Genomic DNA, 27,910 nt, shown 5'->3' with positions numbered 1-27,910 from the left:
ACTCATCCAGAATAAGTGGCTGAGCAACCTGATGTAATTGCGTCTTCTGAGAGCAGGAGGTTGGTGTCCAGAGGTCCCCTGCAACCTAAATTATTTTATGATTCTCTGATACACTGTTTCTGGGCTTGTTTGTTTTATTTGATAAAGGTACATCATCCATTCATGTATTAAAAAAATAATCTTTCTGATGAAGCCCCAGTCCCCTCTCCCAGGCCTCTCTCCTGGCTGAGTGCTCACTCCTCTGTCTGCTCTCTTCACACCATCTTGAACCCAGCTCTACAACCCTTCAGGCCAGTAGAAGGGTTTGGGCTGTGGGTTTTTTACTCCACTGCTCAGCCCTCCATGGCCAGGAGGAAGCACAGAAAACCCTGGCCCTGGCAGAGAGACGCCGATTGCTGCACACCAGACCAGCACAGGCAAGAGCAGACCTAGCACAAAGGCTAGGTGACCTAGCCATCTACTGCCTCTTAGCTGTGCTTTAGCAATGGTCCTGAAGGCAGTGTCGTATCTGCTTCCTCTGGTCATCCCAGGCTTGGTAGCCTGTCCTCACATCCACTTATGAGGGGAGCTTAGCGTTTGTTGTATCAAGAAACACTATAATGGCTGATTTGAGGTTAGTGCCAGCTGCCTGCCTCAGAGTGACTGGGAGAGGAAGGGAGAATCTGGATCTTGTATTGCTCCTGAACCAGCCGCAGCACATCTCCAGTTTTACCTGTGAGAGCATATGAGAAGGACCAGCTCGGGCTCAGAGGACCTCAGAGGGGAGCAGGCCATGCTCCTCCTTGTCAGCAAACATGGAGGCAGAAGTGCATGCTCGAGAGGGGAAGGAGCTTGGTCATTTGTGGTCAGACCAGAAAGGACAGCTCGGTAAGTGAGGGGAGAAGACTCCTGGATCATCAGGAGGAAAGTACAGAATGTGTTTGTAACCCCAAGTCTGACAGCAAGAGGAGGGGGCATCACCCAGGGCAGAAGAAGGGCATGAGGAGACCCCAAATGATCTCGAGTCTCTTTGAACTGGCTCACAGAACCACAAGGCCAGGGAGCAAGGGTGTTTGCTCGCTCCCCAAGGACATGGCATCCGAAACGGCGGCCTCCAGAAACAGCCCGGCGCCACCCCATCCAGTACTGGGGCAGGGAGGCCTCTGCAGCCACAACTGTCCTGAAGACCCCAGAAGAAACATCCCAACACCAGCAGAAAGGAGGACAAAGCCCCTTCCAATAGTCAGAGAGAGGAGTTACAAAGGGCCTGGCAGAATTTGGGCTTGCAAGAGGGCCGTGCCCTCCTCAGCACTACCCGTCCTGTTTCTGAGAGCTCCCGTCGGGCGATACCGGCACTGTGTGGCATGGGCTGCCTCAAGCATCATGTCGCTGCTCCCCGGCGGGCCTGGCCCAACACAGCCCTGCTTCCAGATGCCCGTGGGTGCCAGCCGAGCCAGGCGGGAGACAGCTCAGACCCAGGCAGGGCCATCACACCAATGCTCGATGCCCAGGGGTTTCGTTGACGCGTTCGCTGCCCTGGGAGCCCTTCCCTGCTGCCCAGCTCGGGCCGGCGCCGCACCCCAGGCTGCAGTTCGGGGGGGTTTGCCAGCACGATGACCTGCCGGGGCCCAGCTCAGAGTCCTCGCAGGTCACAGCTCCGTCGTCTTTCTGGGCTCGATCAGGACGGTGTTGAGCATGCCCACCTGACACTCCTGGTCTTGGAGCTTCCTTGCAGCCTGAGAAGGGCTTTGGCACCAGTTCGACCTCTGACGGCCCCTCTGCCAGTTCCTCAGCATTAGCAGGACGGTGATGAGGACCAGCACTGCCGTCAGCACCCCGAACACCAGCACTGTCACCAGCTGGGCTTCACTCAGCCCCGAGTCCCTTTGGGTCACCACCTCCTTCACAGAGATTTTCAACAACCCTCCCCCCGGCTCTTTCTCACTGTGGTTGGCCACACGCCGCCCCGTGACCGCGGTCCTGACAGGCTCTGGCTGCGTCACCCCTGGCATCTCGCTGGTGGTGCTTTTCATGCCTCCACCACTCTCATGATTTGCAGGGTGGTAGGGGGGAGCCCAGGTAGGCTCAGGGATGGATATCTCGCAGGTTTTGCCAGTGAAACGGTCAGGACACACACAGTCAAAGTCATTGATGCGGTCATAGCACTTTGCCCCATTTTTGCACGGCTGGCTGGCGCAGTCATTGATGTTGATGGTGCAGAAACGCCCTTCAAAGCCCACCTGGCACTGGCAGGAGAAGCGGTTGATCCCATCATGGCAGGTGGCACCGTTGGCACAGGGACGCATCAGGCAGTCATCCACGTTGTTCTCACAGAGATCCCCCACGAAGCCAGCGAGGCACCGGCAGGTGAAGTTGCTGGCAAAGCCGTTTTCATCTTGACACTGCCCCCCGTTCTTGCACGGAGACCTGCGGAGAGAGAGGAAGGGCAGGTCACGGCTTTGGAGAGCAAATAGCTTTCCCTGCCCCAGGGAGGTAAACACACACAGCTGCTCCTGTGGCCAGTGGGTCCAGCACCAGCTCTCTCCATGGGAGCAGCTAGCTCAAGAAGACCGGGCAGGAGTTTCTGCCTCCCCAAGTGAGAGACTGTGGGACCTCCTCAAAGGCTGTGGCGGTGCACAGGCCCACCACCCACCAAGAAGGGTCTTCTGCCAAATGATGTGAAGAGGAAATGTGCCCTACTTGATGCTCCCCAAAGGCATGACAGGTGTCAGCTCATCACACCTACAGCAGCGAGGGACAGGAATCTGTTCAGGTCACAACAGAGACCCTGCCCCAGTGGGACTGTGCAGTGCACACAGCTTTACCAAAGCCAAAGATAGTTTGGGCTTAACTCCCTTAGCGCATGGAAATCTACAGATAACAAAACAAGCTGGGCCACTGCTTGGCAGTGCATGATGTGAACCTAATGCTGTCTAATCTCACTGCCGTGTCTCACCCTGCCTTCTCACATGGCCCCGTCTTCATCTCACAGTCCTTCCCATGGAAGCCTTCTGGACACAGGCAGGAATATTCCCCATCTCGATCGTAGATGCACTGAGCCCCGTTCTGGCATGGGGATTGGTGTTTGCAGATGTGTATGTCTGAGGGGAAAGAAAAAGGTGAGAATTAGTGAGAAAAGATGGGTGATGTGACCGATTTGGTTCGAACACAGCCCGCCAAACCCAGTGGAGATAGAGAAATGGCCAGAGCTTCTCCCTCCTCCCCTCCAAAAGGCACCTGCAGCAACACAAGTGCAGTGCCTGCGCGATGCCTCCCAGCTACAGTCTGGAAAACGCCCAGGCCTATGGGTGCAGAGAAAGCAAATCGTCCTGTAAATCTGTACGAGGTGAAGGTGCTGTGCCTGCCATCTGGCCAGCCAGTGCGGATCCTGTGGCACAGAGGAGCCTCTGAGGCTGGAGGAGAGGCGTCCACCAGCCACCCACCAAAGGCAGGAAGCCCTGGGGGAAGCAGGAGCTGCTGCCCGGAGCCCAGCAGTGGCATGGGAAAGGCAGTGAGTTCATCTGCACCATCTCTTGAAGCTGGAGGGTGTCGTGGCAGCTCTTGCCATGCAGCCAGGGAGCGGGTGCCAGCAGACTGACCTCTTCTGCGGGACGGGGACGGTCCCAGCTGTGGCAGCCAAGCAACATCCCATCTCCCGGGCAGCCCAGGCGGCATCACTCGGGTGGCTTCTGACTATGCTGGCTCACCCGTCCGTGCAGGGTGTGCTGGGCTTCTGCCCTCACCCCCAGAGCTTGGGACGTCCAGCCGGCGACTCACCTTTGTCACAGAACTTGCCGGCCCAGCCGGTGTGACAGATGCACTGCCAAGGCTGGTGGCACGTCCCGTGGAGACACCCCGGCATACGCACGCACTCCTCGCAGTACTCGCCCTCCCAGCCCGGATCGCACCTGCAGGAGGACAGGGCATGGCAGCGTGATAAAACCCGAGCAGGGGCTGCGGAAAAGCTGGCTGCTTGCTGTGCAGGGTTCCCACGGATACAGTGGCACTGGGAAACCCTCCCGAAGGCCCCCACGAACCTGCTGGCTCTCTCTTCTAGAGGAGGTCAGTACTGGCATCTCACTTTTCCAAGGAAGCAAGCAGACAGGGCAGGAGCAGACTCGCCCTCTGCAGCCAGGGAGGGTGAGGGGGCAGAAACAGAGCTCAGCAGCTTCACTTTTAATGCCCACATCCCACTGCTCTCCTCCAGCCAACCACTCTGTATACACCACTGCAGCAATTCCTGCACCCCCATCATCATGCAGCCAGGCAGAGAAAAGACCCATCCCTAACCCTGAACTCCCTGAGGGAAAGTGGCAAGATGCCCCTGAGCCCTCCATGTTTCACTGCGTCCTTTTGCATTGTAACGTATGTGATTTTTCATCTGAAGTGCACTGTAATCCAGCTGCAAAACCTTGTTTACCATGGCTGGTGTATTAAATAGACTCATCAGCCAGCTCATAAGGGCATATGATGAGAAAACCCATGCACACAACAAGCCTTCTGGCCCCAGACGAGCGGGGCAGTGGCGATGGCTAGGTAAAGCCAAGCTGCGTTGCTCCAGTGGCTTCCCTCAGACCTGCCAGCTCCAAAGGGGAAAGCAAGTGACAACAATACAGGAGCTGAGTGGAGGTGGCACCAACCGTAACAAAAGCTATACTCAAAGCAGCATGAAATTAAACCTAACAAAAATAACACGGTCTCTAGAGTAAGCGAGGGGTTTCATTTTCATGGCTGGGGCTCATTCCAGCGCAACGTGTGGCGACTGCAGCTTTGCCAGGGTGGTCCGAGGCTGCACTGTCACACCTGGACTAGCTATTGTCACTGCAGGTTGTTCCAAAGAGATGAGGAAAATGGATAAAAAAATAAGTATATATGTCAATTAGAGGATTTTTGATGGCAATGGAGGTGATATTATGTGCCTGATAGAGTCTGGGAAAATGCATTCATACCTGGACAGCCATGAGCTTACAGAGGGCTGTGGGCACCCCTATCCCCAGTACCCTCAGGAAGCAGGCACCATCAACTTTTCCCCTTCTGTAAGAGGGAGATGGCCAACCTAAAAATTTCCAGGAAGGGGGCCAGATAAGCAGCTGAGTCTCCCTGAGTTTGGGGTGATTTCAGTGGGGTACTGCCAAGCTGCTGAAGGGTTCAGCAAATGCTCTGGATGCCTGAAATCTGGAGCAGCAAGTCACACATGCCTCCACTGGAAAGGCCTGCAGCTGGACCACCGGCCACATGGAGAAGTGCCGTGTCTTTGACCGGGGCTTCGCAGCACCAAGCTCCCCCAGCCAGCCACAGCTGCCAAAAGGGCTCAGGGAGGAGCAAGCTTTTCGCAGCTGCAACCGGGGACCCAGCAAAACCAGAGCTGGATGCTCCCTGATGCTCCCCGGTGCAGTTATGGTCACCACCAGGCCCTGTCTGCTCCATTAGGTGAGAATGAAGAGCCCAGGCATGGTGTGACACCGGGGGCTGTGCCATAAAAGGGGACTGAGCATACCCCAGTGAGGAGAACGGGGCGACGGTGAGCAGTCAGTCTGTCCCCTTGCAGCACGTGTCCAGGCCAGCCCGAAGCAGCCCGCTCCTCCCAGGGCTGCCCTGCAGGATGGGGCTCTGGGTGGCCCTACACGGGGACAAGAGGCAGTGTGTGGGGCTGTGGCAGCCCAGGGCAGCCAGGTGGTCGCTTCCCAGGCTGAAGTGCAGGATCAGGCCCTGAGCTTTGCCCCCACGGGACCTGGGCACCAGCCAGAGCTGGGATGCCAGGGATCACGCACGCAGTTCTGCTGCAGTAGCCCCCAGATTGCTGGTGAGTCCTTTATGAAAGCATCTGGATATCCTCACCCCAGCCCAGGCTTCTGAGGGGGGACCCCTGTTGCCCTCAGACATTTATGTGCATGCTGGCAGCTCTTCCACACCCCCAGGGAGAGCATCCCCATCCCAACCAGTGAGGAGGCCAAGCAAGCTGGCTGACCCCTGAGCCTGCCCTGCTGCCCGGTGACTTTCCCCATCGTATCTGAGCCTGAAGGCTGCCTCCCATCACTCAGGCATGGCTGGGATGTCCTAAGCTCCCATTTAGACAGAAAGGGCTCAGCAGAACAACACTGGTCAGTGTGTGGCAGGGGGGACCCTGAAAGTACAGGAGCAAAGGCTGGAGGGGACCAACAAGAGGTTGAGGGATCAAAATCTCCCACTCCAGATGGTGTCAGGTAAAAAGAGAGCAGAATCATCAATTACAGGTGTGGGAGAGCGAATGAGGAGGGCAACTCAGGGCAGGGCTGTAGTCACCAGGGACACAGCATCAAGGGAGGAAGAGCAGTTACAGTCAGGGACAGCAGGAGTGGAGAGCCAAGAACAAGCCATACCTGCACTTGCCATCCTGGTCACAGCAGCCGTGGGCGAGATTACAGCGCTCGCTGCAGTCATCACCTACAAGGCAGGAGACGGGTGGAGTTGGGTTAAGCAGGCACCACAGATTACTCCAGATCTGCCCGTGGCCCTGCTGGCTCACAGCTTTTTTTTTCTCCTTCCTAAGTGCTCAGACCACCCTTCCCCAGAACTGTAAGGTGGGGGACCTTCCTTTCAATGGCTGGATGCCACATGACAGATGAGGATTTCACAGTCACCCCAGCAGTGCTAACACTGCCTTCATTGAGAAATGGGACCCTGCTTCACAACTACCCAGTCTCTGATCATTTCTCCACCCTCTCTCTGCCGCCTCCCTTACACTTCGGGCCCTTCTGGGCAAGAGCTGGGGTTGTTCATGCATTAAGTCAACCTGTGTAATAGGGCCTGACCCATCTGGGACCTTGGTCCCACAGTCATGCAGCAAGTATGGTGGGAAAGCTCAGGGCCAGGCAGGGAGCGAAGGGGCCAAGGAGAGAAATGGAAAGAATGGCTCCTCTTTATCTCCCAGGATGTCCCCATCCCCAGGGAGAGCTATTGGCACGGAGTGGTCTCGCCGGGGCTCCTGTCCTCGGCCAGGACACAGCTGCCAGCACTCCCCCTCTGGCGCAGGGAGGCAGGACTGGGCATTGCATGGGGCCAGGTATCCAGTTCTGTTTATTTATTTAAAGGCCACAGCAGCTGTAACTGAGCCATGGCCTCGCCGTGCCACTTCTCATCCTCTGCTCGGCGCTGGCCTGCTTTCTCCAGCCTGGTGTCCCCTTTCATCTCCACCTTCCCCTCTGCCCCATCACTTGCTTGCATCTTAGCCTCATGGGGAGCTGGCTCGCTCTGGCTCCATGGGCAGTAGAGCTAGAGCAAACATCAGGAAGCAGGGGGGTTCTCCAGCAGCCCAGCGTGATCCCAGGCGAGGCCCAGGAGATGAATGACCTTACCTGACTGAGCCCCTCCATCCCAGACCAGGGCAGGTTAAAGCCCCCATGCCCAGAGGCATGACCAGGCTTTTCCCAAGCTGCGTGATGTGCTGCCTAGGAAGCAAGCAGGGAGAGAAATCCCCCATGCATGCATTTTTGCTGCAGTGAGGCGGTAGGTCCCACTGTTCAGGATAAGAGCCTCCCAAAACAAGCCACTGTGGAGCTGCAGCAGCATCCTGGGCTGGCTCAGCTCAAACCTGGGTATCGTCACCTTTCCTATTTGTAACCATCTCTCCTGGCAGATGGCATTGGGAATTCATTGCTTATCTGGAGCAGGGGGAGAGCAAACTAGACTCTGGGAAGGGAATTTGTCCCATGGGATCCAGGATTAGCTGTTCAGTTTTGGCATTTTATTTCCCCCTCGCCCTGTGCCTCCGAACAGGCTCGTCGGTTCGGGTTTCCATTCACCCCATCTGAGATCAGTGGGACCCCTCACTGCTGGTCTGCTCAGGCACTGACATCCCCGTGGGCCCCAGAGCGAGGGTCTCTACAGTTGCCACCAGTGACCCCACCGGTGCGGTATGACTGAGCAGCATTTTCTGGTCTTCCAGGTCAGGCCAGCTCTATTTTGCACGGAAAACTGAGGAGACTTCAGCAGTGCCAATGACAGGTTTGGAAACATGGATATAAAAGAGAAGGACCCGTGCCTACAGAGACTCACCTTGGGCAAGCTGGTGATGGGCCAAGAGGATCCAAACCAAGGACATGAGCTGGAGAAAGAAGCTCCTGAGCATGGTCAGCGTGGCCCCACCGAGATGAACACCTACAGAGAAAAAAAGGGTAAGCTCATAAAAATCCTCTGGCGCACACCACAGCTTCACTTCACACATCCCTTCCTCTCCACTACCTGAGAGTTTTGAGTTGAAACATCCAATTTTGTATAGACTTGTCACCACACTCCTCTCTGTCCTTCCAGAGTCCTTCCTCTAAGGCAATGTTGGAGCACTAAGAATCCAAAAGCCTTTTAAAGCACGTGTAAAGGAGAACTGAGTGTGCGCACTCGATCCTGAGCGTGTAGTAGCTCAGGCTGTTACGCTGCATCTGGGAGCACCTGCCCCTGCTAGCTGGCTGTCAAGAGAGCAGAAGCCTTCAGAAATACCAGCCCAGCCAGGGGGACCTTCATCTTCCCTCCCTAGGTCTGCGAGGCTTAAGCTTCACCTCAAGCAAGGCCCCTCCCGTGCATGTTCAAATTAATAGACGGGCTGAGTCTTTTTACAGCACCCAGGCTGATTTTCAAGCCCTTCAGGAGGGCAGGGAGTCGAGCAGATGAGCAGGTGGTAAACAGCAGCCCTATTTAATTTCCCAAGCAAGGGAGTGAAGCGATAGGCTCTAGACCTGGGCTGCAGCCCCAGGTAGGAAAGGCAAACACACACCTCTCGCTAGGTGCGGTACTTTTCCTCGGCTGTCCTGCAGAGAGCCCTGTCAGCCCACAGTTCCTGCACCCATCTATTTTCCGACCGCTTCCTGCCCTCTTCAAGTAACATTAAATACTTTCCAAAAACACTTCACTCCCTCCCAGCCTTCTGGGGTTGTTAAGGGCAGGAAATTCAAGGTGATATCATAAATATATTACTATAATGAGGTGGGAGGGGTTAAACAGTTCTGCAAGAAGAGTGGTGAAGGTATGGAGCAGATTCCATCCAGCTGCGTGGGTGTGATGGACAGGGGCCATTCCACTTTCAGCTTAACTCCGTAGCTCGGGAAGGTTGTGTTGGGTCGATAGTTGCGTGAAAGACTTCTCAGATGGAGACAGAAGTCCTCCCACCCCCACACCCACACGTCCACATGCACTGCAGGAAGAGGTTTTGGGGTCCCTGCTAAGGACTTCACCAGCCTGGACCAGACAAAATAGCCCACAAATGCAATTATGTTGCTTGAAGCATCTCCCCAGCAAACAAATCATCACCGATGAAGGATGCAGCATTTTCAGGGGGGCTATAGGATGTTACTGTCACTGCCCCAGCCAAATCCCAGTATGGACTGCTGCATCCTCCCTCCCCACTGTCCCCTTGTCCCCATGCTCGCGGCACCCTCCTTCGCCTCCTGCCCCAAAACGCTGGGCAGTGCCAAACAGCTGCTGCATTTCAGGGGAGGGTGAAGCAATTCCTATGAAACTTATAAAATAATTTAGGGCCGAACAGTTGGTATCCTGTTCCTTCAGGGCTGTGAGGAGCTCAACCTTCAACCACATGTCATTGCAAAGGTTGTTTCCCCCATGGCTCCCCACAGCCTCCCCACTCGAGGCGCAGCCTCTCAGACCTCCTGATGTAGTCTCCCCACGGGGGGCTGCTCCCAGCTCCCACCCAGGGGCTTCCCCGGACCCCGGCAAGGCGTTGGGGGCATCCTGGGGGGCAACCGGTGCCCCAGGGAGATGCGAGCAGCACCCGGCCAGGCCTGGCTTTGGGTCGTGGGGACACAAGGGAAGGGGCTCCCTCCATCCCACTCCTCTGCTACCCCCTGGCTGGGTTGGGGACTGCAAGCTATTAGGGACGCCCCCGAGGGTCTATTAACCTCCCCCTCGGGGGTATTAGGGACCTCCGTACGGTTGGGGGCTACCAGGGACTATCCCAAGAGGGGGGCTATCGGGCACTGCCCCTAGTCTGGGGGCTATCAGGGTCCCCTCCGGGCTGGGGGTCTGGGGGCAAGGGTGAGACCCGGAGGATGCCGCGCCGCTGCGGCTCGCCGCTCCTGCCTCCCCCCCCCCCGCCTCCAACTCCCCCCCCGACCCCGCGGATTTGGCACCAGTCAGCTCAAGCCCCCAGCACCCCCATGGAGGGGCACGGCCACGAGGGTGCCCGCCTTCCCCCCCCCGCCTCCTCCCACCCCCACGGCCGGCCGGAGGGGACGATCCGCGGAGCCCCGCACCGCCGCGGCCCCGCCGGTCCCCCCGGAGGCCGGGTCGTCGTCGGTTGCGGCGTTTGGATGGGGAGCTGCGGGGGGGGGGGGGGGTGGTGGTGGTGAGGGTTGAGGGGTGTCGGTCCCCGCCTCTCGCTGCCGCCCCCCCCCCCCCCCGCCCCCAGCCCCTTTGCTCACCTCGGCGACGCGGCGGGTCGTAGGGCTACCGCGGGGCGCGGCGGCGGGGGGCGGCCATGCCCGGCGCGGCGGCGGCGGGGCTGGGGAGGCGCGGGGCTGCGGAGGGAGCTGCCGCCGCGTGTGCCGCGCCGCTCCGCCCGCCCGCCCGCCGCCGCCGCCGCTGCCGCCGCCGCCGCCGCCGCCGCCGCCGCCGTGCGGCCCCGGCCGCCTGCCAGCGGCTGCGTGTGCCTGCACATCCCCGCTCCCTCCCCGGGACATCCCGCCTCCCGCCGCCCCAAACCGCAGGCAGCCCCCGGCCCGGCCCGCCCTGCCCGCTCACCCCTGCCCTGCTCCCGCCGCCGGGGGCGGAGAGGGGGGGGGGGGGGGGGGGGTAGCCGGCACGGCCCCCACGCGGGCCCGCCCGCTCCGCGCTGCCCCGGGGGGTGGGCTGCGTCTGCCGGGGGGGGTCACCGGTGCCGTCCCCCCAGGACCGGGTCGCAGAGGATAGAGGGGTCCCCCCACCCCCAACCCCGGGCGGGGCCTTGCTGGGGAGACCCTCGGGGGGCCGCAGCGTTTGCCCCCTTCGCGGTTGCCCACCCACGCCTGGGTAGGGGCCCCGGGCCGCTGCTGCCGGCCTCCCGCGGGGCCCCTCCGCCTCGCAGCCTGGCTCCTCTCTCAGAAAAAGGCGCAGGAGAATTCCGAGCCCTCATTTCGCTCAGATTAACCAAAATAAGCAAAACCGCCTCCTGCAGCCCCTCCCTGAAGACTTCAGAGGCAACTAAACACACCTTCACTGGCAAACCATAGGGTTAAGGAGCCCCATTCTTAAAATAGAGGTGCAACGTGGAGTGGTCACCCCACAAGAAAGAAGCCATTTGTTGAGGCTGTGGTCCCCAGTGCCCCGCTGGCTGCAGCTCACAAGCCGTGGGACACCAGCGCCTTGGTGAACAGTAAGACAGCCTGGGAGAGGGGCTCAGCTGTCACATCTTTGGGAGGAACAGCTACCTCGTCTCCTCCTCCCCTTGCATGGCGTTTCTGCTAGTTGACAAGATCGTACCTGTCACTTTCAAAGGTCCTAGCAATCCTTAATTAGATTTCAAGTGCACCTCAGACAGCCCTCTTTCTACCACTGCGCCCCACGAGTTTTGCTATTTTCCCCCAGGAGGGAAGAGCCATGTCCTACTGGCACTTCCACATCCCATCTCAGCTCAGCAAAGCTCACCCTGTCCCCTGCTCTCACTTTCTCTGGTTCCCCCAGCACTCTGCAGGTCCCGCCAGCCCCGCCAGCACCATGCACCCTGCGGCAGCCGTGGATGGCACACTGGGTGTCCCCAGCACCCCTGGACAGCCCAACAGCCAGCAGCCCCATCAAAGCCCAGCTCTCTGCTGGCTCTGACTGCAGACCCCTGCTTGCTCCGTCCTTGGCAGGTCTGGACAACACAACCCTACTGAGCAATAACACGGCAGCCTCCTACCCTGGCCCACCATCGCAGGAGCTGATCCCTTCCTGCCTCTTTCCTGCTCTCCTGTCAGCCAGGAGCACAGTTCTTCCTTTCTTTGCCTGACTCCTCCTTTCTCGGTCAGCCTACTTAACTGCTCCAAGGTTCCTGAGAGCCAGAGAGGTCCAAACCTCCTGCTCCATCAGCTCCTCAGGTATTTATGGGACAGGGACAGCACTGTTCTGAGATGCTTCCTGCGGTTCTCCATCCATTCTCACCCCCCCAATCCTTCACGTGCAGCTCAGCCTGCTTCTGAGTCCTGGTTCACACCATATCTGGTGCTTAGAGCAAAAGGGAGAGAAGGAGGCAGAGGGGAAAGCACAGCTCCTGGTACTCGGTTAAAAACCAGACAGCCTCTCCTTCAGTCACTGCTGCTCTAGGACCTGGGAGGATCCATCTTTCTCCTCTGACCCCCACAACACCCTGCCTTGCACTCTTTGCTCTGCCAGTCATGGTTGGAGGCCAAGTTTTTACTGGCGGCACCTCCAACGTTGAGTGTAGGCTGCTCAGCCTCACCCTTGCCTCCTCCTTGAAATCCTACTGCCTACACCATCTCAGATACGACACCACCTCCCACAACAACCTCACCTGCTCTAGCGCTCCTCTGCTGGGATCTGCCCCGGTCCTGACCACGCTGCACTGCAACACCATTGCACAACTGTGCCTGGGTGCTCTTAAATCGTGGTTAAATGTGCCTAAGAAAACCCTCCAGACGCTGCGTGTGCATTTGAATGGGCAGGTAGGAGGGTGCCTGTGGAGGGGTCCCTGCGCACGCTGGTAGCTGTAAGTGTCTGTGTCTACAACACGAGTGCTGTGGGAGAGGGAGATGTGATTAGGTTGCAGTCAGCAGAGCGGGACACATGGCTCTCCCCGTGCCGCTTCTCTCAGTCGGAGGTGAGAGCAGTAACACGGAGCGAGGGCTGTTCAGGCTGAGAAGGTAGAGTTGGTTGCTGGAGATCTGAACGCCGAGGAAGAGGAATGGAGAACAGAAACCAGGGTGGGATTTCAGAGTGGGGGAAACGGGCGTATTTGAGGAAATGGGGTTTGGGGTTTGAGGTTTGGTTTTGCTTGCCAGTATCACAGACGGAAGCAGGCAGGGATGGGTGAGGGTAAAACAGGTGGGTACGGAGGAGGGGGAAGGGACCAGAAGGGACCCGCAAGCACCGTGGACCTTGGGTGCGCTCCTTCCTCAGCACTGAAGGGCTCCTGTCCTGTTCCAAGGAACAGTCCCAAGTTCCAGGCTTGTTCTGGCAGTCCCTGGGCTGCCCAGGGTGATTCAGGCAGAGCAGCTCTATTTGTGGACCCAAGAAATGGGCGTTGAGGAGGGGATTCCTGCACTTGGCTTAGACCCTGCTCTATTGGGCTCTGATCCCTGCTATGCCATCTCTAGAGGCGTCTCGGATGGAACAGCTGCTGGGTCAGAATTAGGAAGGATTTTTTCCTAGCCATAAGAGTCCCTCCACTGCTTTTCCCTCCACTGAAGGAAACCCCACAAAGCAGAGACCCACGTTCTTCCCCTCCGACATGTGCCAGCCGTGGGCTCCCTCCCCTTGCCGTCCTTCCAATGAACCATCGCCGCTCCCAGCCAGAAGGAGGAATTACCTGTCAAAACCAGCTGGAGCTGCTTCCCTTTCTTCCAGCGTCTGGAACCTGCACCTTGGAGGCAGCCGGACATCAGGGGCGAGGAGCTGATGCTGGGCTGAGGAAACAGGTGATCTCGCCTCTTCTCCTCCACCGAGGAGCCTTCCCCAGAGCAAGGAGAGAAAGAAACTCTTCCTTGTGCAGATCCCCGGAGAAACTCACCCCTTCCTGCCCACTCTAATCCCTCGAGGGAGGGAGAGGAGCGGCACAAACCAGCTGGAGAAAGACCACAAACACCTCCAAGCTGCCAACCCAAATGATCATCCTCTCCCACAGCTCTCGCTCCAGGTCACCCTCTCTGCCTTACGCACAGCACCAGCCTGGGGTCCCTGGGTTAAAACAAATGTTCTCCCCCCAGCCCACCCCCCTTGCTTTTCCCATTCCACCCCAGCCCACAACAAACATCAGCAGCTCGCTGGCCCTGCAGCCATGTAACCCAACCCCAGCCATTGTTCCCCCTTCCCCAAGGTCTATATTTGACTCTGCAGCAGCACCGTGGCTGTGCGTGCGTGTTTGTGTGTGTGTGTGTGTGTGTGTGCACTCACTGCACACGCACGCTCCGATATTTGTTCAGACCCTCATTCCCCAGATGCCCGGGATTGCTTAGAAATAGCTTCCATGGGCAGTAGGTGTTTGTGCCTGCAGCGGGGAAGTGGAGGGGGCGGGCGAAAGAGCAGTGGGGAGAGGGTGAAGGTCGAAGGTGGAAAACCTCCCGGCTCTTCCCTCCCAATTTGCACCATCTCAATGATCTGCCGCTCTGCGGAGCGTGGCCGGGCTGACAGACAACAATGAATACGCTCAGCAGCGGAACTGGTGGCAGATCTGGGGAATGATGGAGAAAAGGCCACGCTGCGGTCTTGCAGAATCCATCCTGTATCACCCTGGCTTAAGTTTCGCTCTCTGGTGGCAAAAGTGCAGTTCAGCCCCCAAAAGCCCTTCAAACCTTCCTAGGGTCTGGTGGCTGAGGCCACCAGAAATGGCAATGGGGAGGGAAGTACCTAATTCCCTTAGCCTGGTGGCTCTGCAAGGGGTGCCTCAGCGTATGGGAGCTGCCCTGGGATTCACCCTCCTCTGTTTCAGTACTACGATAAGGGTAGCCACCCTGGGCTACCCTGGGATGTATTTTGTGTTTTCCCAAAGCCGCCAGGAATGCTGCCCAAGCCCAGTGTCACATTCCCCATGACCCCAGAGTCCCTGCGAACACTGCCTAGGCTCAACATGAGCCTCTTTCATTTGCATCCCTTGCGGCCTGCCAGCAAAATCAGAAATAAGTGCAGTCAAAATGAATGACAGGAAGGATCGCTTTTATCCTAAATACTGATGATCCGGGGAACTCATTGCCATCGGGTAACAAGAAAAGTTATTAATTTTAAAAATGACTAGACATTTACATGGATAGTGAGAATAAATAGGAGTGAACTCCAAAGAGCTGTAAACCCTCAAGCTCCAGGGCACTGAAGATCAGCTCTAGGCCATGGAGTAAGGAGCATCTTTCCATGGGGGCAGGTTCTTCAGTAATTTTGTGTGAAGCAATTCTTGTACCTTCCTCTGAGCATTGCGGACCCAGCCCTGGGAGAGAAAGGCTGCTGGGTGTGAGGAGGCACCATCCATACATACCCACTAGACAGATGCATGGCCCAGCATATGTTTCCTATCACCAAGGCCAAGGGGAAATGGTGATAGGAATATGGATGCTCTGGTAGTGCCTGTGAGATGCCCTGGAGAAATGATTCCTGGGTGGTCAGAGCCAAGTGGCAGCCTCCGTCCAAGCCTCTGACCACCAGCTTGCCTCTCCTCCACTCTGAGCCAGCTCCGGAGAGTCCCTCATCATCAGGGCTGCTGCTTCCTGAGGAGTGTTTGTACCCTGCACTGGCCTCCAGGCATCTGCTCTGTTAGGACTAGTTAAAATCTGACTGTCTACTGGGCTGCTCCACTAAAACAGATCCTCTGGGTGTAGGAGAGTGCGTGTGTCATTGTAATGGACTTGAGTTTAGCACCTGGCAGCCTCCAAACCTGCTGTGAGGAGCTGGAAATGTAAGCTTAAGTCACACATCTTTTTGAGACACAGATTCCCTGAGTCCATCCTCAGTACTTCTATCCAAGACAAGACAGAGCCGCCAGGTAAAAAAAAAAAAAAAAAAAAAAAAAAATAGAAAGATGAAATACTGGAGGCAAAATGAGCTAGACTTGAAGGGGGAGGGAAAGAGACAGAGGTACATATGGAGGGCAGCTAGAGAAAAGATGTTTTACCTTGCACCCTCACAGCTCTAAAGCCTGAGTCATCTCCTTTCAAAAAACCCCCATGAGTTCATTGAGAAGGTGTAGGATCTTGTTTTGCCCTCTGATTTCTGGCTTCCCTCTGTGTGCATGTGTGACATCTAATGTCAGGGCTCTCCCAAGGGCACAGACTTCAGGGGGTGTACCCGTTTCCCTCACCTGCCTCCCACTGCAGGGAGGAGGTCTGGAAGGACTGGAGAGGGAAAGAGATGTCTTCCAGGCTTTCCCTTTGCTGGCAAAAAGCCACGGATGCCTCAAAGCCCACCTCCAGCCATGCCCTCTCCCTTTTCCTTTCCAGCTGGCAGCTCCAGCAATTAAACCTCTTAATCTCACCAGAGGCACGCAAGCATTTAACGGGACTCTCTTGAAGAAAATGTTTTGAGCTTCCTCAGTGCTTGCCTCTGATCTTGCTTCTGGGTATTTACAGAGATTGGCATATCTTGGCGTTTGCAGTGAAACCTGGCAGCAGAGCCGGCTGCAGTGAATTTCAAGGTCATTTTACAAAACTATGGCCTGTGCTTAGAAAGCCTTGAACCCTGGGTGCAGAGGAGAGGAGTCCGTAATTAGCAGCCCTAGGTGATGTGGACGAGTGTTGGGGGGAGGCTAATTGCAGACTGACTGGCTCCTTGGCCTTCAGTAGTTCCCATGAAGCGGGGAAACAGTGTGCTCAGCCAAGCACCAAGCGTGTCCTAGAGAAAGGTAATTCCTCCCCGGCCTGCCTGGACCCATCCCTATAAACAACCAGAGCCGCATGGGGAAAGCAGCGCTGCAGATTTCATCAAAGAAAAGGTCTCTACGAGCTGAAGAGGCACACTAGGCATGCAGAAGGGCTCCTCGGGAGACGACACGCAGCCACGTGCCTCTACCTGAAAGAGCCTGTGAGTCCCCGCTCTGCCCTCAGAGGGTTTGGGGGATCAGCTCCTTCCCCTCAATTTGTGCACCCTGGTGAAGTGCCGTCCCTGACACCCTAGCATGCAGTGTCCTCCCCGTGCGTGCGGGTGAGCCACTCTGCCCCATACCTGGACGAAGCCCCATCTGCCAGCGTCACGCCTAACCCCTCCACCACCTCCCTGTGCGCCCCGGTGAGACATCCTCCCCCTTCCTCTCCACATACTTTTAACTCCGTTCATTTCAAAGGCTTTATTAGCATGACAAGCTAAACAAGTTTTGACAAAGGGGAAGGGAGGCAGAGCCCCTCAAGTCTCGGTCTGAGGCTGACACCGTGACTCCAGCCTTGGGGTTTTGCCTTGCATTGGCGCAGCCGTCCTGCCCGTCGAGCAGATGTGCCATTTGCTTCCACTCCCTCACCAGGCTCAATCGCTGGCACGGGAAGGCGACTGCCCTTCAGTCTCTGTTGCACAGCAGCACCCATGCTGGATTTAGCACCCGTTGGGGCGAAGGCTTTACAGGGAGCGTTGGCGGGGCTCGGGTGAGGCTGCTGGGAGGAGACACCGTGCAATGCTGGGGCACCTCCTCCTGCAGGGAGCTCACCCCAAGGAGCAGTGGTAACCATGGTGTGGGTTCCAGCTGGGAACCGGCTTTTTTTCTGGTAGAATACCCTGTACAAGGTCACAGCCTGGTACCTGGTCCCTTGCAGAGCCCTGGTGCCAGGCAGAGAAAGAGTTGGAAGCACCTGTGCAGGGCCCGGTGCAAGAACTGGGATTGGTTTGCTGGGTGAGCATGGGCTGGAGCCAACTGTGAGGCGAAGGGGCTGCCACAACCAAATACTTGAGGCCCGAAGACCCCGATTTCTGCTGCCTGCCCTCGGGAGTGATGCAGCCGGGGGAAAGTAAGCACAGAGACTACAAATCCACTGCTGCCAGGCTCTGTGCTCCCTGCCCCATGACGAAAGACGGCACTAGGCACAGGGCAAGAGGTGAGAGCCAGCTGTTGCTGTGCTATTTTATGGCTAGTTAGAAATGGCCAGTAGGGGTCACTGATATCTATTTATTTTATTCTATTTTTATATATATGCATTTATAAATAAAAAAAAAAACCCATGCATGGGCAGCAATTGTAATGGGGAAGTGTTGATGTGCAATGTATTCATCAAGCATACAGGCTGGGGGAAAGTGACCCTATGTATGTCTGAAACACCAGTGTGAGCTGTACATCCCTCTCTGCTCAAACGCCATGATGGCATGAAACCATGGAGCTGTGCCAAGAGCCAGGGTACCGAGACGGTGGGTTTCTGTTGCCGTTCTCCAGTTCTGCCTTTGTCCTCCATTCTATATTGGCAGAGACACTTTGAGACAGATTCGAGAGATTCAGAGATTCAAGCCTTGGGGGCAGGATATTGTGCCTGCTTGTCTTTCTGTGCAGTGCCCAGCACAATTACATCCCAACCACGACGGGTGCCTTTAGGCAGTCCCATAAGACAAACAGGACTTTGCGTTGGGATGGGTCAGCACAGTTCTGTTGGTCAGCTGCTGTTGCTGGGGATCCTGACAGCAAAGTGTTTGCCTCTGAAAAAACTCCAGGAGTTCTCTGAGGGTTGCATCTTCCTGTTAAAAATGAGCCCCAACCTTCACTCTTATGTAGCAGAATGGATTGAATTATACACGTGGGTGTTGTTAGCAACTGTTTTACGGGTGGGTTGTATTTTTCTGGTAGGTGCATGCTCCAGGCATACTGGCAGGATATGTTTGGCTGTCCAATTCTGCATCCACAGACTTGTTTGGCTGTCCCAGTCTGGCTGTGCTTCGCTGATCCTATTGTTCCTTAGATGCTGTTGGTTTTGGTTGCTGAGCTCCTCTTGTACTGGCATATCCCAGAGTGCAAGCTCTGCTCAAAATATGTCTCAGGCTTTTTGGGTTTGGTAGGCTCAGCCCATCCATGAAACCTCTTCTGCCTCTGAGGGTTTCCCAGCTAAGGTCTACTGGGGAATCCTCTGTGCAGCTGGAGTCAGAGAGGTAGTGGAGGAGGTATTTCCTAAGAGTCCCTTTGGGACTGCAGCATCCCAGCTGGAGGAAATGGGACTTCACACAACTCTCGGGCAGGTGACAGCCTCCGAGCCAGCCACCAAAGGGTGGCCTGGCACCCGCCATCTTCCCTGCTTGACCTACGTTGGTGGGGAACTTGAGAGGACCAAGCCTGCACTGCCTTCTTCTGGTGGGGAGACATTATTTCTGGCATCTGCTTCACTAGCCAAGACCGTAGGCACTTCAGAGGGATTTGTCCCTCCACAGGGTGGCATCTGCCCCTCCAGGGGTTCCTTTTATACAGTTACAGGGGTCTATATAAAGTGCTGCCAGCTGGAAAGTATTTTGAAGAGATTCCTCCCTGCTCTTCACTAAGGGTCATAAATTCAGCTGGTATTTGAGAGAATCTCAAATGTACTTCCAGGACTGTTTGCTGAGGGCTTACATCCGCCAGAGGCCCCTTAAAATAAAAGGATTATTGGGAGTCAAGTGTTAGATTACCTGGTGCTTGTTAATTGAACTTCAGAGGCTTTAGCGAGCAACTGGCTCTAGCAGGGAGCAGCACTTTGGTATTAATGGTGTTATATAAATGAATATAATGTAACCTAACGTCATGCTTCCGCATCATGTCACATCTCGGGGCTCAGGGAAGTGGTGAGTCCAGCTCATAAGCATACTGGATACAGGAGAAGGCAGGGTGGATGTATGTGGAGAAGGAAAGGGATTGGGAATCAAGGCTTTGGGGATCTGAGGAAAGAGTGTTTTTTGGTGCTCAGAGCAGGTGACTGGTGTTCAGGCATCTGGAGTTCAGTTCCTGTCCCCTTTCGGCTGTCCGACCTTGGGATCTGATTTTGAGAAGAGTTGGGTTTAATGGAAGCGGCAAATGCCGAGACCATCTGAAAATCAAATTCTCCCTTCCTGTGTGGCTTATTTCACCTAGACTTGAAAAAAGCTTGAAGATCCTACTCTGACAGGTCACCAAAAGAAAGCAAAGGACTCTAATCATTGCTGCCATCAGCGCGCACCCACGGAAACCTGAACAGACCACAACTGTGAAGGCTCCAAGGCAGCAAGGCCTGGTGGAAATGAGAAACCTCATCAGCTATGAAAATTTCATCAGCTGGCGCTGTGGAAGCAAGAATCTGGAAGTGCAGAGCAGATGGGCAGCCTGGATTCTTGGAGCCATTGTCCTTCTGCTTGTTATCTGACTCCAGCACAGGGAGGATTTGGAGAATTTATGGGGGCACAAGTACCAAAGGCTTTCTTGAAATATCCCTGGCTGACGCGTGGCATGGTGCAGACGGCACTTGCTGGGTGCGCAGCAGACGTTTTTGCACAATATTCCCAAGGTCATGGAATCGGGGTCCTGCTGAGCACCTGTCTTTTATTGTGTAAGAGAGGGGACCATTTGGGCAGAATCTGCAGTGCTGCAAGCGTGGTACTACCTGAATGCAAATCTGAAGGCTTTGTAAGTGTAGTACATTGACGATCATCCAAATACTATCAGAACTTTTCTTAACTGTGCAAATTTCCTCTGGACTAGGCTCCATTATCTACCATCTGAATAGTGAATTCAGGAGATGTTTGTGAAAGAGACGGTAAGAGGGAAGTGGAGCAGAAGGTAAGTCTGTGCACCAAGCATGAGCAGCATTGGACAAAGTACCTGCGTGAGCTCAGTGTAGTAAATGGGGCAATTGGTTCAAAATTAAAATGTACTGATTTCTAGAAGTCCCAAGGCTAGAACAATGGGGTGGAAGATTTTGCAGATAAAGACCAAAGAACATTACTAAATTGTGTCCAGGTTTGACTAGGTCTTGTTTGCCTTTGGCTGGTACATGCTGTCCTCAGCCCCTCTCCTTTAAGAAGCAGGCAGTTGTCCTTGGGGGCTTTAGGTGGATTTTTCCACTTAGTACTCTCTCCCTCTCCTTCTTTCTCCACCTGGCCCCATGGATGGGGTTATACTCCCTTAGTGACAGGCTGTGATACGCCCCAGACTGTCAGGATGTTTCTCGGAAACTGAGGCAGGTAACAAGGGGGAAGGAGCTGATCCTGGACACTGGCTCCCAGTGAATTGTCCTGGCTGGCGAAGACCTGAAGAGGGCAGATCATCTGCAGTTACTGTCATCCCATTTCGGGGTCCCAAGCGCACCCACAGCCTCCAATTGCTGCGACTCAGCCTATACTACGTTTTTGTTTGTTTGTTTGTTTGTTTGTTTTGTTTGCTTGTTTGTTTGTGTTTTTTGTTGTTGTTGTTTGTTTGTTTTTATTTTGTTTGTTTGTTTGGTTTTTGTTTGTATGTTTTTGTTTGTATGTTTTTTTTTTTGTTTTTTTTTTTTTTGTTTTTTCCTTGTCATCTTCATCAACTCAGGGGTTGAGCTGCCTCGTTTCAAGGTCTGCGCTCAACCGCGTTACCTCGGAGGCAGGCTGTTAGGTGACGGGGGGCTGCAGCCCGGCTCTTCTGTTGGAGCCTCCAGCAGCAAAGGCAGGACAGGGGCGGGGAGGCGGGGGGGGGGGGGGGGGGGGGGGGGGCCCAGGTTCTGCATCCTGCCCCGGCCGGGCGAGGCCTCTGCCAGAGCAGCGCAGCGACAGGCAGCTGAACAACGGCCCCAGACCCCACCGGACCGGCCAGGGTGAGCCGCGGCGGCGGCACCCACCTCCCCCCGGAGGAGCACCAGCCCCCTCGCCCCCTCCTCAGGGCGGGGGCACCGGCCCCCTCTGCCGCGTTCCCCCCCCCCCGTCCCCCCCCCCCTCTAACACCGGGGTTCGCTCGCCCTGGCGCCACCCCCGCACGGCCCTGTTGGTTTCGTCCCGTCGCCCGCCCCTCCCGCCGCGCGTTGCCGTGGTGACGGGGGAGACGCACCGCCCGCCCGCCGCCGCGCCCGGCCCCGCCCCCCTGCCGTGCTGCCCGATGACGCAGCTGCGCTGCAGCGTGGGGATTCCGCCGGATTACCCGGCGTGCCCCGCGGCAAAATGGCGGCCTGAAGCGAGAGCGTGGGGCCGGGCCGAGCGGGGGCAAAGTTTGGGGCGGGCCTGAACCGGGGCAGAACCGGCCGCAAAGTCATTGGGACCCCGGGCGGAGCCGTGCCCGACCGGGTCAGAGCCGGGCTGGGGCCCCGGGGGCGGGGAGCGGGGAACGCGAACGGCTGGGGACAGAGCCCGGGCCCGGGCGGGGCCCCCCCAGCCTCCCCGGGCCTCGCCGGCCTCCCCGAACGGGATTCGGGCCGGCGCCCTGCGAGCGGGGGGCTCTCCTTGTCCCCGTGTGTGTGCCGGGGCCGGGAGGAGGTGTCGAGTGCCCCGAGGACAGCGGGTCGCACCGTGGGCAGGGGGAGTCAGGCAGGGGGGGCGGGCGGCAGGCGGCTGCCGGTGCGAGACTGTGGTAGGGCCACAGCCTCGGCCCCGGGGAAAGGGGCGTCCCGTGAGGGAGGGTGGTAGTGCCACCCCCTCGGCCGTCAGGGCATTGGGCCGCTCTCCCTGCTTGGGGGGAGACCTGTGGCAGGGAGTGGAGCAGGCGTGGGAACGGCAAGGCGGAACCGGGTCCGTGCAGGGTGTAGCCTTGTCTGGGTGATGGAGGGGTAGATGGTGTGGGGGATGAGAAAGCAGATTCTGTGCAGGGAGTGTTGCTGGAGTAGGAGCTGCAAAGTGGAACAAGTCTGGGCCAGTGTGTGTGTGTGTGTGTGTGTGTGTGTTAAAGAACCAGAGTATAACTGACAGAGGCAGAGTTGTAAGGGAGGGAGCAGCACTCCCGTGGTGCCACACCTGGAAGGGGAGAATGGGGACCTCTCTACCAGCGTCGACACCCTCTCTAGTGCAAGGGATGCTTCCTACTATAGAATTAGTGAGCAGCCCCTGGAAATGTGGAAAGACTTTAAAGAAAAACAGGTGAATAATAAATGCTGAACTGCATCTGGCTCTGGGCTTGAGCACACTGCATGGAGCAGAGTAAAAGACTGAGTGCTAATAAATGTGTTTTTAGGTGGGCAGGAGATTGCATTGGTAAGACATTAGAGTGTGCAAATGATATGCAAGTCTGGCAGGGCTGAGAGTGATTAGATCTGAGAGATGCCAGGTGGAGGCTGTCCACTGAAAAGAATCATCCATCAAATGTAGATAGTTCTGTGCCAGAGAAAACTTTTCAGAGGTATGCATCTCTGTTTTACAGATTCAGAGAAGAAACTGGGATAAGGGGTCTACGTATGAGGAAGCAATGAATCCTTGTTGAAGTATCAGGCAGCAGGTAAGAAAGCCAGGAATGAGCTGATGCTGCGTCAGACTGTGTTCTTTTGGTCCCACTACTTAAATTTTTTGAGAATGTGTGAACTACATATCTGTAAAACTGTATCTCTCTGTGGTGCTCTCTGCATCATAGTAGGCCTCTGTTGCCTGAATTGAGAGGCCAGGGGTATCAGTGGAATGGGAGTGACCCTGAAAAATTCAGTAAGAGCTTCTGTGAAGAAAAGTTCAATTAAAGATGTAACAGAGTGCTCTTTACACACCATCCAGAGAAGCAGTCTAAGTCTCTTGTGCCAGTGCTGAAGTAGCTGTGTTCTTTGTGTAATCACAAGAGATCTACCCTGCCAGAATCCCAATGGAATCCTTTCTGATGATCCTGCTCTTGCAATAATTGTGATGCCAAAGTTAAGTAATTGTAGTGATCCTCTGTTCTGTTAGGTTATTTCTTCGAGTACATTGTTTTTTCCACCCATAATTTAACTGATCCCCTAATGGGTGGTGCAGGTGTACCTTTGGACTTTCTGTCCTCTCCTGGACTCACTGTTGAGATCCAGTTTGGTGGGGCAGCTATTTGGTACCCAGCAGCTAGTCCTTTGATCATACCTTTCAGCTGTCAAATCACTTTTAGTACAACTCCTTTCTCTTTTCTTCACTTAGTGTATCACTGCAGAGAGCATATTTATTCCAACAGTGCTTTGCGTACAATGTGTTTCAGCTTCTGGATGCTAAATCAGCATTTAAGCTAGCAGGTTTTAGCTGTGGTATCAGGAGCTTTTGGTTTTTCATTCCTTCCCAGGCACCCAGTACTCTTGAAAGCATGGGAATGCATTTCAGCAGGGTCAGTGGAGTTCCAAAGTGCAGCCCATGGCTATTTTCATCTTTAATATTAACAAGGCATTGGGTCAGGAGGGAATGAGTTACGTGCCAAGACCTGTTGCCTCCTCAAACCAGCTTTCTGAACCAAAGATGACCTTGCATTCTTTTCCAATCTCTTTCAAGTTGTTTGTTGGCTGCTGCTAAGTCACTTGCTTTGCAGCTTTCAAACCCTGGATTCTTACTTCTGTCATCCACTCTAAGTACAGTCCTGTGACATAGTATGTAGGGGAAATAGACTCTTTTGAAACAGGTATAGTCATTATAGTCCTTTGCAGGTCTGCCCCCTTTTTGTCCCAGAGCAGGACAAATAAAGTCAGGTGGGACGAGTGATATTTTTTTTTTTTTTGGTCAACGTGCTAGTGTGAATGGTACCAGAGCTGACTTGGATAAAGGGTTTGTGGCAGCTGGTGTGGCATATAAAGTGCTTTTAGAAAGGTGAAGAAAGCCAAGCTGTTTGAACAATAGCAAGATAAACAAGTGTCAGTAAAATGCAACTATTTTTCGGTAGATGTTTGAAGTAGACTTGATGATTTTGAGTCCTGGAGGCTGATGATTTTTCTAAAGGTGAGCTACCTAACCTGTTAAAATGTTGTGCTATGTTTTATGGAGGATCCACTGAAAACTGGACTCTCAGATTTCCATGTGTCACTATGTCTACAGTGTAGTCCTAATAAATAGTTCTGGAGGTTAGATCATAACTAATTAACTGTGTTGTATACTTGTATACAAGGGCCTAGCTTTTACAGCACAGTGTGACAAGAATAACGTAGTAGTGGCTAATAACCCTCGGCCTTTCGAGTTGTTGGGAGAAATACAACATGTAGAGGTCTCAAATGAGTCTGCATGTGATACAGATTAGACAGCAGGATTCCTTGGCTAAGAAATGGCGATCTGTCTTGACACCTTTTTGACTCATTTCTGCTCTTTTGACTGGGGTTATCAGGAACTGAAATTGTCATAATAGAGCAGATTTTCTTGGCTGTTGAACTTGGTTGATGCTTTGAGAATAAATTTAGGGTCCTGAAGCTGGGAGCGTTCATCTTCTTGCTTGAAGGCTTTGTTTGGGAAGATACTCCCTTTTTTACGACAGCTTGAGCTAAGAAGAGAGTGAGTGCTTGTGGCATTTGCACTAGCTGTGTGTATTTCAGGTCACTGGTAACTGGGTAAATATGATCCTCTCTGAAATTCATTTTACACAGGACTACAAAGGAACTATGCGCGTAATCTGTGCAAGCAGGGCTAATGCCTTAGGGCATGAAATCGTCCATCCTGTTTCCCTGCCAGTTCCCCTACCTGAGGGCTTTTCCTTAGATCTAGATTGGCTGGGTCTGTAACTGTAGCAGGAAGAATGTTACTTTTTAAAATTGAAGTACCTTTACAGCTGGTTGGAGGGGAAGGATGACCCTGCGGTCAGAATTCTGAACTGCAATGTAGGATACCTAATTTCTGCCACAGATTTATTGTGTGAACATGTTCACATCATTACGGTTTCCCGCTCTTCATTCTTTGGTTGCAAAATATTATTAACGCCCGTCTTACTGGGGATTTGAGGAAGAGTCCATAAGTGTCTATAAGATGCTTGGATGCTGTGGTGTTGAATGCTTTAGTAAAGCTCAGTGAAGGAGAGATGAAAAGAATATTCCAAGCCGTGGCTTCAAAATGAAGCAGACCCCTGTGTGCTCCACTGTCCTGTGTATTCTGTTCACAGTGGAATTGCTATAGCCTGCAAGTCAGGCCCTGCCTTGTTTAAGGCAAGTGGGCATTCTGACACCCCCTCTTTTTTCCCTTCCCAGGACCTGTTTGTTTGTTTCCCCAGCTTGTAACGCCTTATCTGGCTGAATAATTTTGACTTTAATCTTTCCTCTTTTTTTGTCCCCCCAGTTTGACCCAGAGTTGGAAATTGTTCTCCTCATTGTCAGAATGTTCATGTATGGTCTTATTGCTAATATGTTCAGACAGGGAGGGGGCCAAAAGCAGCAGCTTGTAGGCTGTCTCATATTTGGAATGACATGAACCACCCTCTCTGGAGTGTCCTCCTGGGAGCTGTGCTTAGGAAGGAAATGGCGTGGAAGGCCGTGTAGGAGTGTGAGAACAGCATTGCAATGGTTGGAATGCAGGATAAGCATCACTTGGGTGGGCTCAGTTTTCCTCTGATTTTCAACAATGCTGGATGCCAAGCCTGAGGAAGACTGCTGTGCAGCAGTGAAGGAGCTGGAATGTATTCTTCAGTTGAGATGAATGCAATTCAGTGAAACTGATAGGCATCAAACTGAATAATGATTTTAAAGTATTTTCACATGATGTCTAATCTGTGGAAATTCACTACCACATAATAGCATTGAGGCTAAGAGCTGAGCGGGATTCAGAAAAGATCAAGCACTTATGAGTGGAAATGTTCAGACTTGCTTTAGCTAAAGAACTTGTTTTAGAAGGTGTATTTTTCAGACATAACCCAATCTCTTAACAGGTAAAGGTTTCAAGAAAGGGCAGTTTGTTCCATAATTGTCCACTGAGGCTCCTTGCTCCATCCTCTAAATCACCTTATATTGGTACGTGTCAGAGGCAAGGCATTGAATCACACTTATTTACCATGTTAGATTGCCCACTAACCTTTCTTTTGTGATAACTGCGTTAGGAGAAAAAGCCCACCACCAAAAAAAAAACCAAAACAAAACACAAACTGCTCCATATGCTCTGGTTAGGCCTGGTAGTTGAGGATTTTTAGGCTGGTGGAGAGCAGGGTCCTTGGAAAGATAGTGCAGTCAATGGGTGAGGACTGTCTTATTCATGAATTTGAAGACATGTAAGTATTGTCTCTTCATGCCGAGTGGTCAGGCAAAGTGCTTTGTGCTTCTTGCCTTTGCTTGTAAGAGGGAAAAGAATGTGTGGAGTTTGGCCTCTCCACGTTGCAGTCTCGTAGTGGACTTTGGAAGGCGGGTAAAAGGAAGGGTTTTAAGGATATTCAGATGAGATCTGGTATGTTGTAGCATGAACATCAGCATACTAGTGTCTGGGAAGGCACAGTCTGTGTCCTGTGCTCCTGTCCAATCTGTGTTGAGGATCAAGAGAATCATCAGTGCTGCTTGGTCAAGTAGGCATATATTTGGTTTGATGGATAGGCTAATAAAGGTAAGTGGCAGTGGTATGGAGAGTGGTGTCTATTAAAAGGTGTATGCTTGTAGCGTTTGCCTAAATGCAAGGGGAACTCCTGAAGGAAAGGCTGTGTGGGGGATTTTTCAGAGCTAGGAGCAGGCCGTGCAAACCTTGAGACCCCTGTATGGATACCCTCCTTATGGGCTGTTCTGGGAACATATGCTTTAGGGCACAACGTAACCCTTTTGTGGCAGGCATAATGGCTATGAGTAGAGGGTTACTGACTTTCACAGAAGTTTTGTAGTGCTGAGGAAGTGAAATGGGTCAGGATTGGAAAGTAAGGTTTCCTGCAAGGGTTAGGCTATTTTTTAGGCACAGAGGATCTGACCTGCTGCTAGTGGCAAAAGAGAACTGGTTTAAATTTCTGATTTCTAAGGGTCAGCAAATTCAGAATGGAAAGTCCCACAGTGACTGCTCTCTCTTTGGTTGAGTTCTGTATTTGTATTTTGGCTCAGCGATAAAGCTGGCTTTGCCAGTGTTGTAGGAGTCATAACTGGATTTTCTTACTCTTGTGTTTAAACTCAGTTGTCCAGCTGCATTAATGTAACACTCGTACATGAACGGTTCTGAAATCAAAAGGGACAGATGAGGTAGTTTAACTATTGGGGAATTATGCTTGGTGAGTTTACTTTATAGCATTTGTTTCAAAAGAATATGTAGTTTTCCCAAGATAATAATTAGATAATTGTTGTGGCAGTAAGATTTTTGACCGTTATTTTAGCATATGCTACTCAGAGTGACTGCTTTTAGACTGGGGTATATCTTGGTGCAGAGGCTCTATACAATTCCCAAAGATGCCTTGCTTCATTGTCTCCTGAATCAGATTTCATCCTGCAGCTTTGCTCTTCATTAGTGAGGACTCTGCTGCTGCCCGATGGGAAGGTTAAAAATATTCTAGGGAGATGACTTGGAATCTGGTCTATCTCACAGAACTGAAAAGTGATTGCAG

General features: G+C 54.0%; 3 protein-coding genes across 8 annotated transcripts in view; 2 read left to right on the top strand and 1 right to left on the bottom strand.

The window, feature by feature from the left end:
• Window positions 1-7,986, top strand: part of ABCC10 (ATP binding cassette subfamily C member 10) — a 31,637-nt gene extending 23,651 nt beyond the window's left edge. Inside the window, exon 24 of the transcript XR_006165045.1 lies at window positions 7,904-7,986. The gene's annotated coding sequence lies outside the window, so the exon portion shown is untranslated. The remainder of the gene's footprint in view (window positions 1-7,903) is intronic.
• DLK2 (delta like non-canonical Notch ligand 2) lies at window positions 117-11,043 on the bottom strand. Of its 3 annotated transcripts, none has more exons than XM_042789733.1 (6): window positions 10,962-11,043; window positions 8,014-8,115; window positions 6,339-6,402; window positions 3,757-3,887; window positions 2,936-3,080; window positions 117-2,406 (listed from the first exon to the last, which is right to left on the bottom strand). In XM_042789733.1, exons 2-6 carry the CDS (start codon window positions 8,084-8,086, stop codon window positions 1,629-1,631), a joined length of 1,191 nt encoding a protein of 396 aa, XP_042645667.1. In that variant the 5' UTR covers window positions 8,087-8,115; window positions 10,962-11,043; the 3' UTR covers window positions 117-1,628. The 3 variants fall into 3 exon arrangements, with proteins under 3 accessions (XP_042645667.1, XP_042645666.1, XP_009972132.3); XM_042789732.1 differs by lacking the exon at window positions 10,962-11,043 and adding an exon at window positions 10,386-10,496; XM_009973830.3 differs by lacking the exon at window positions 10,962-11,043 and adding an exon at window positions 8,200-8,275.
• Window positions 11,044-21,645: 10,602 nt separating this feature from the next.
• TJAP1 (tight junction associated protein 1) overlaps window positions 21,646-27,910 on the top strand; it is a 40,539-nt gene continuing 34,274 nt past the window's right edge. For 3 of the 4 annotated variants that reach the window (XM_032995340.2, XM_032995336.2, XM_032995338.2), the window contains exons 1-2: window positions 21,646-21,795; window positions 22,862-22,936. The gene's annotated coding sequence lies outside the window, so the exon portion shown is untranslated. Of the gene's footprint in view, window positions 21,796-21,833; window positions 22,582-22,861; window positions 22,937-27,910 lie in introns of those variants that run through there. The other variant, XM_032995337.2, reaches the window with a different exon arrangement.

The sequence above is a fragment of the Tyto alba genome, unplaced genomic scaffold (genome assembly GCF_018691265.1).
Source record: "Tyto alba isolate M040663 unplaced genomic scaffold, T.alba_DEE_v4.0 Super-Scaffold_16, whole genome shotgun sequence".
In the NCBI taxonomy this organism is placed as follows: Eukaryota; Metazoa; Chordata; class Aves; order Strigiformes; family Tytonidae; genus Tyto; species Tyto alba.
This window is presented reverse-complemented; position numbering and strand designations above follow the sequence as displayed.

What these genes read in the sequence shown, in the direction of transcription:
- DLK2 (XM_042789733.1), bottom strand. Translation starts at nt 8,086, where the DNA reads ATGCTCAGGAGCTTCTTTCTCCAGCTCATGTCCTTGGTTTGGATCCTC. An exon ending in CCATCACCAGCTTGCCCAAG is followed by an intron (nt 6,403 to 8,013) that starts GTGAGTCTCTGT and finishes CCTGCCTTGTAG; the next exon opens with GTGATGACTGCAGCGAGCGC. An exon ending in GACCAGGATGGCAAGTGCAG is followed by an intron (nt 3,888 to 6,338) that starts GTATGGCTTGTT and finishes GTCCTCCTGCAG; the next exon opens with GTGCGATCCGGGCTGGGAGG.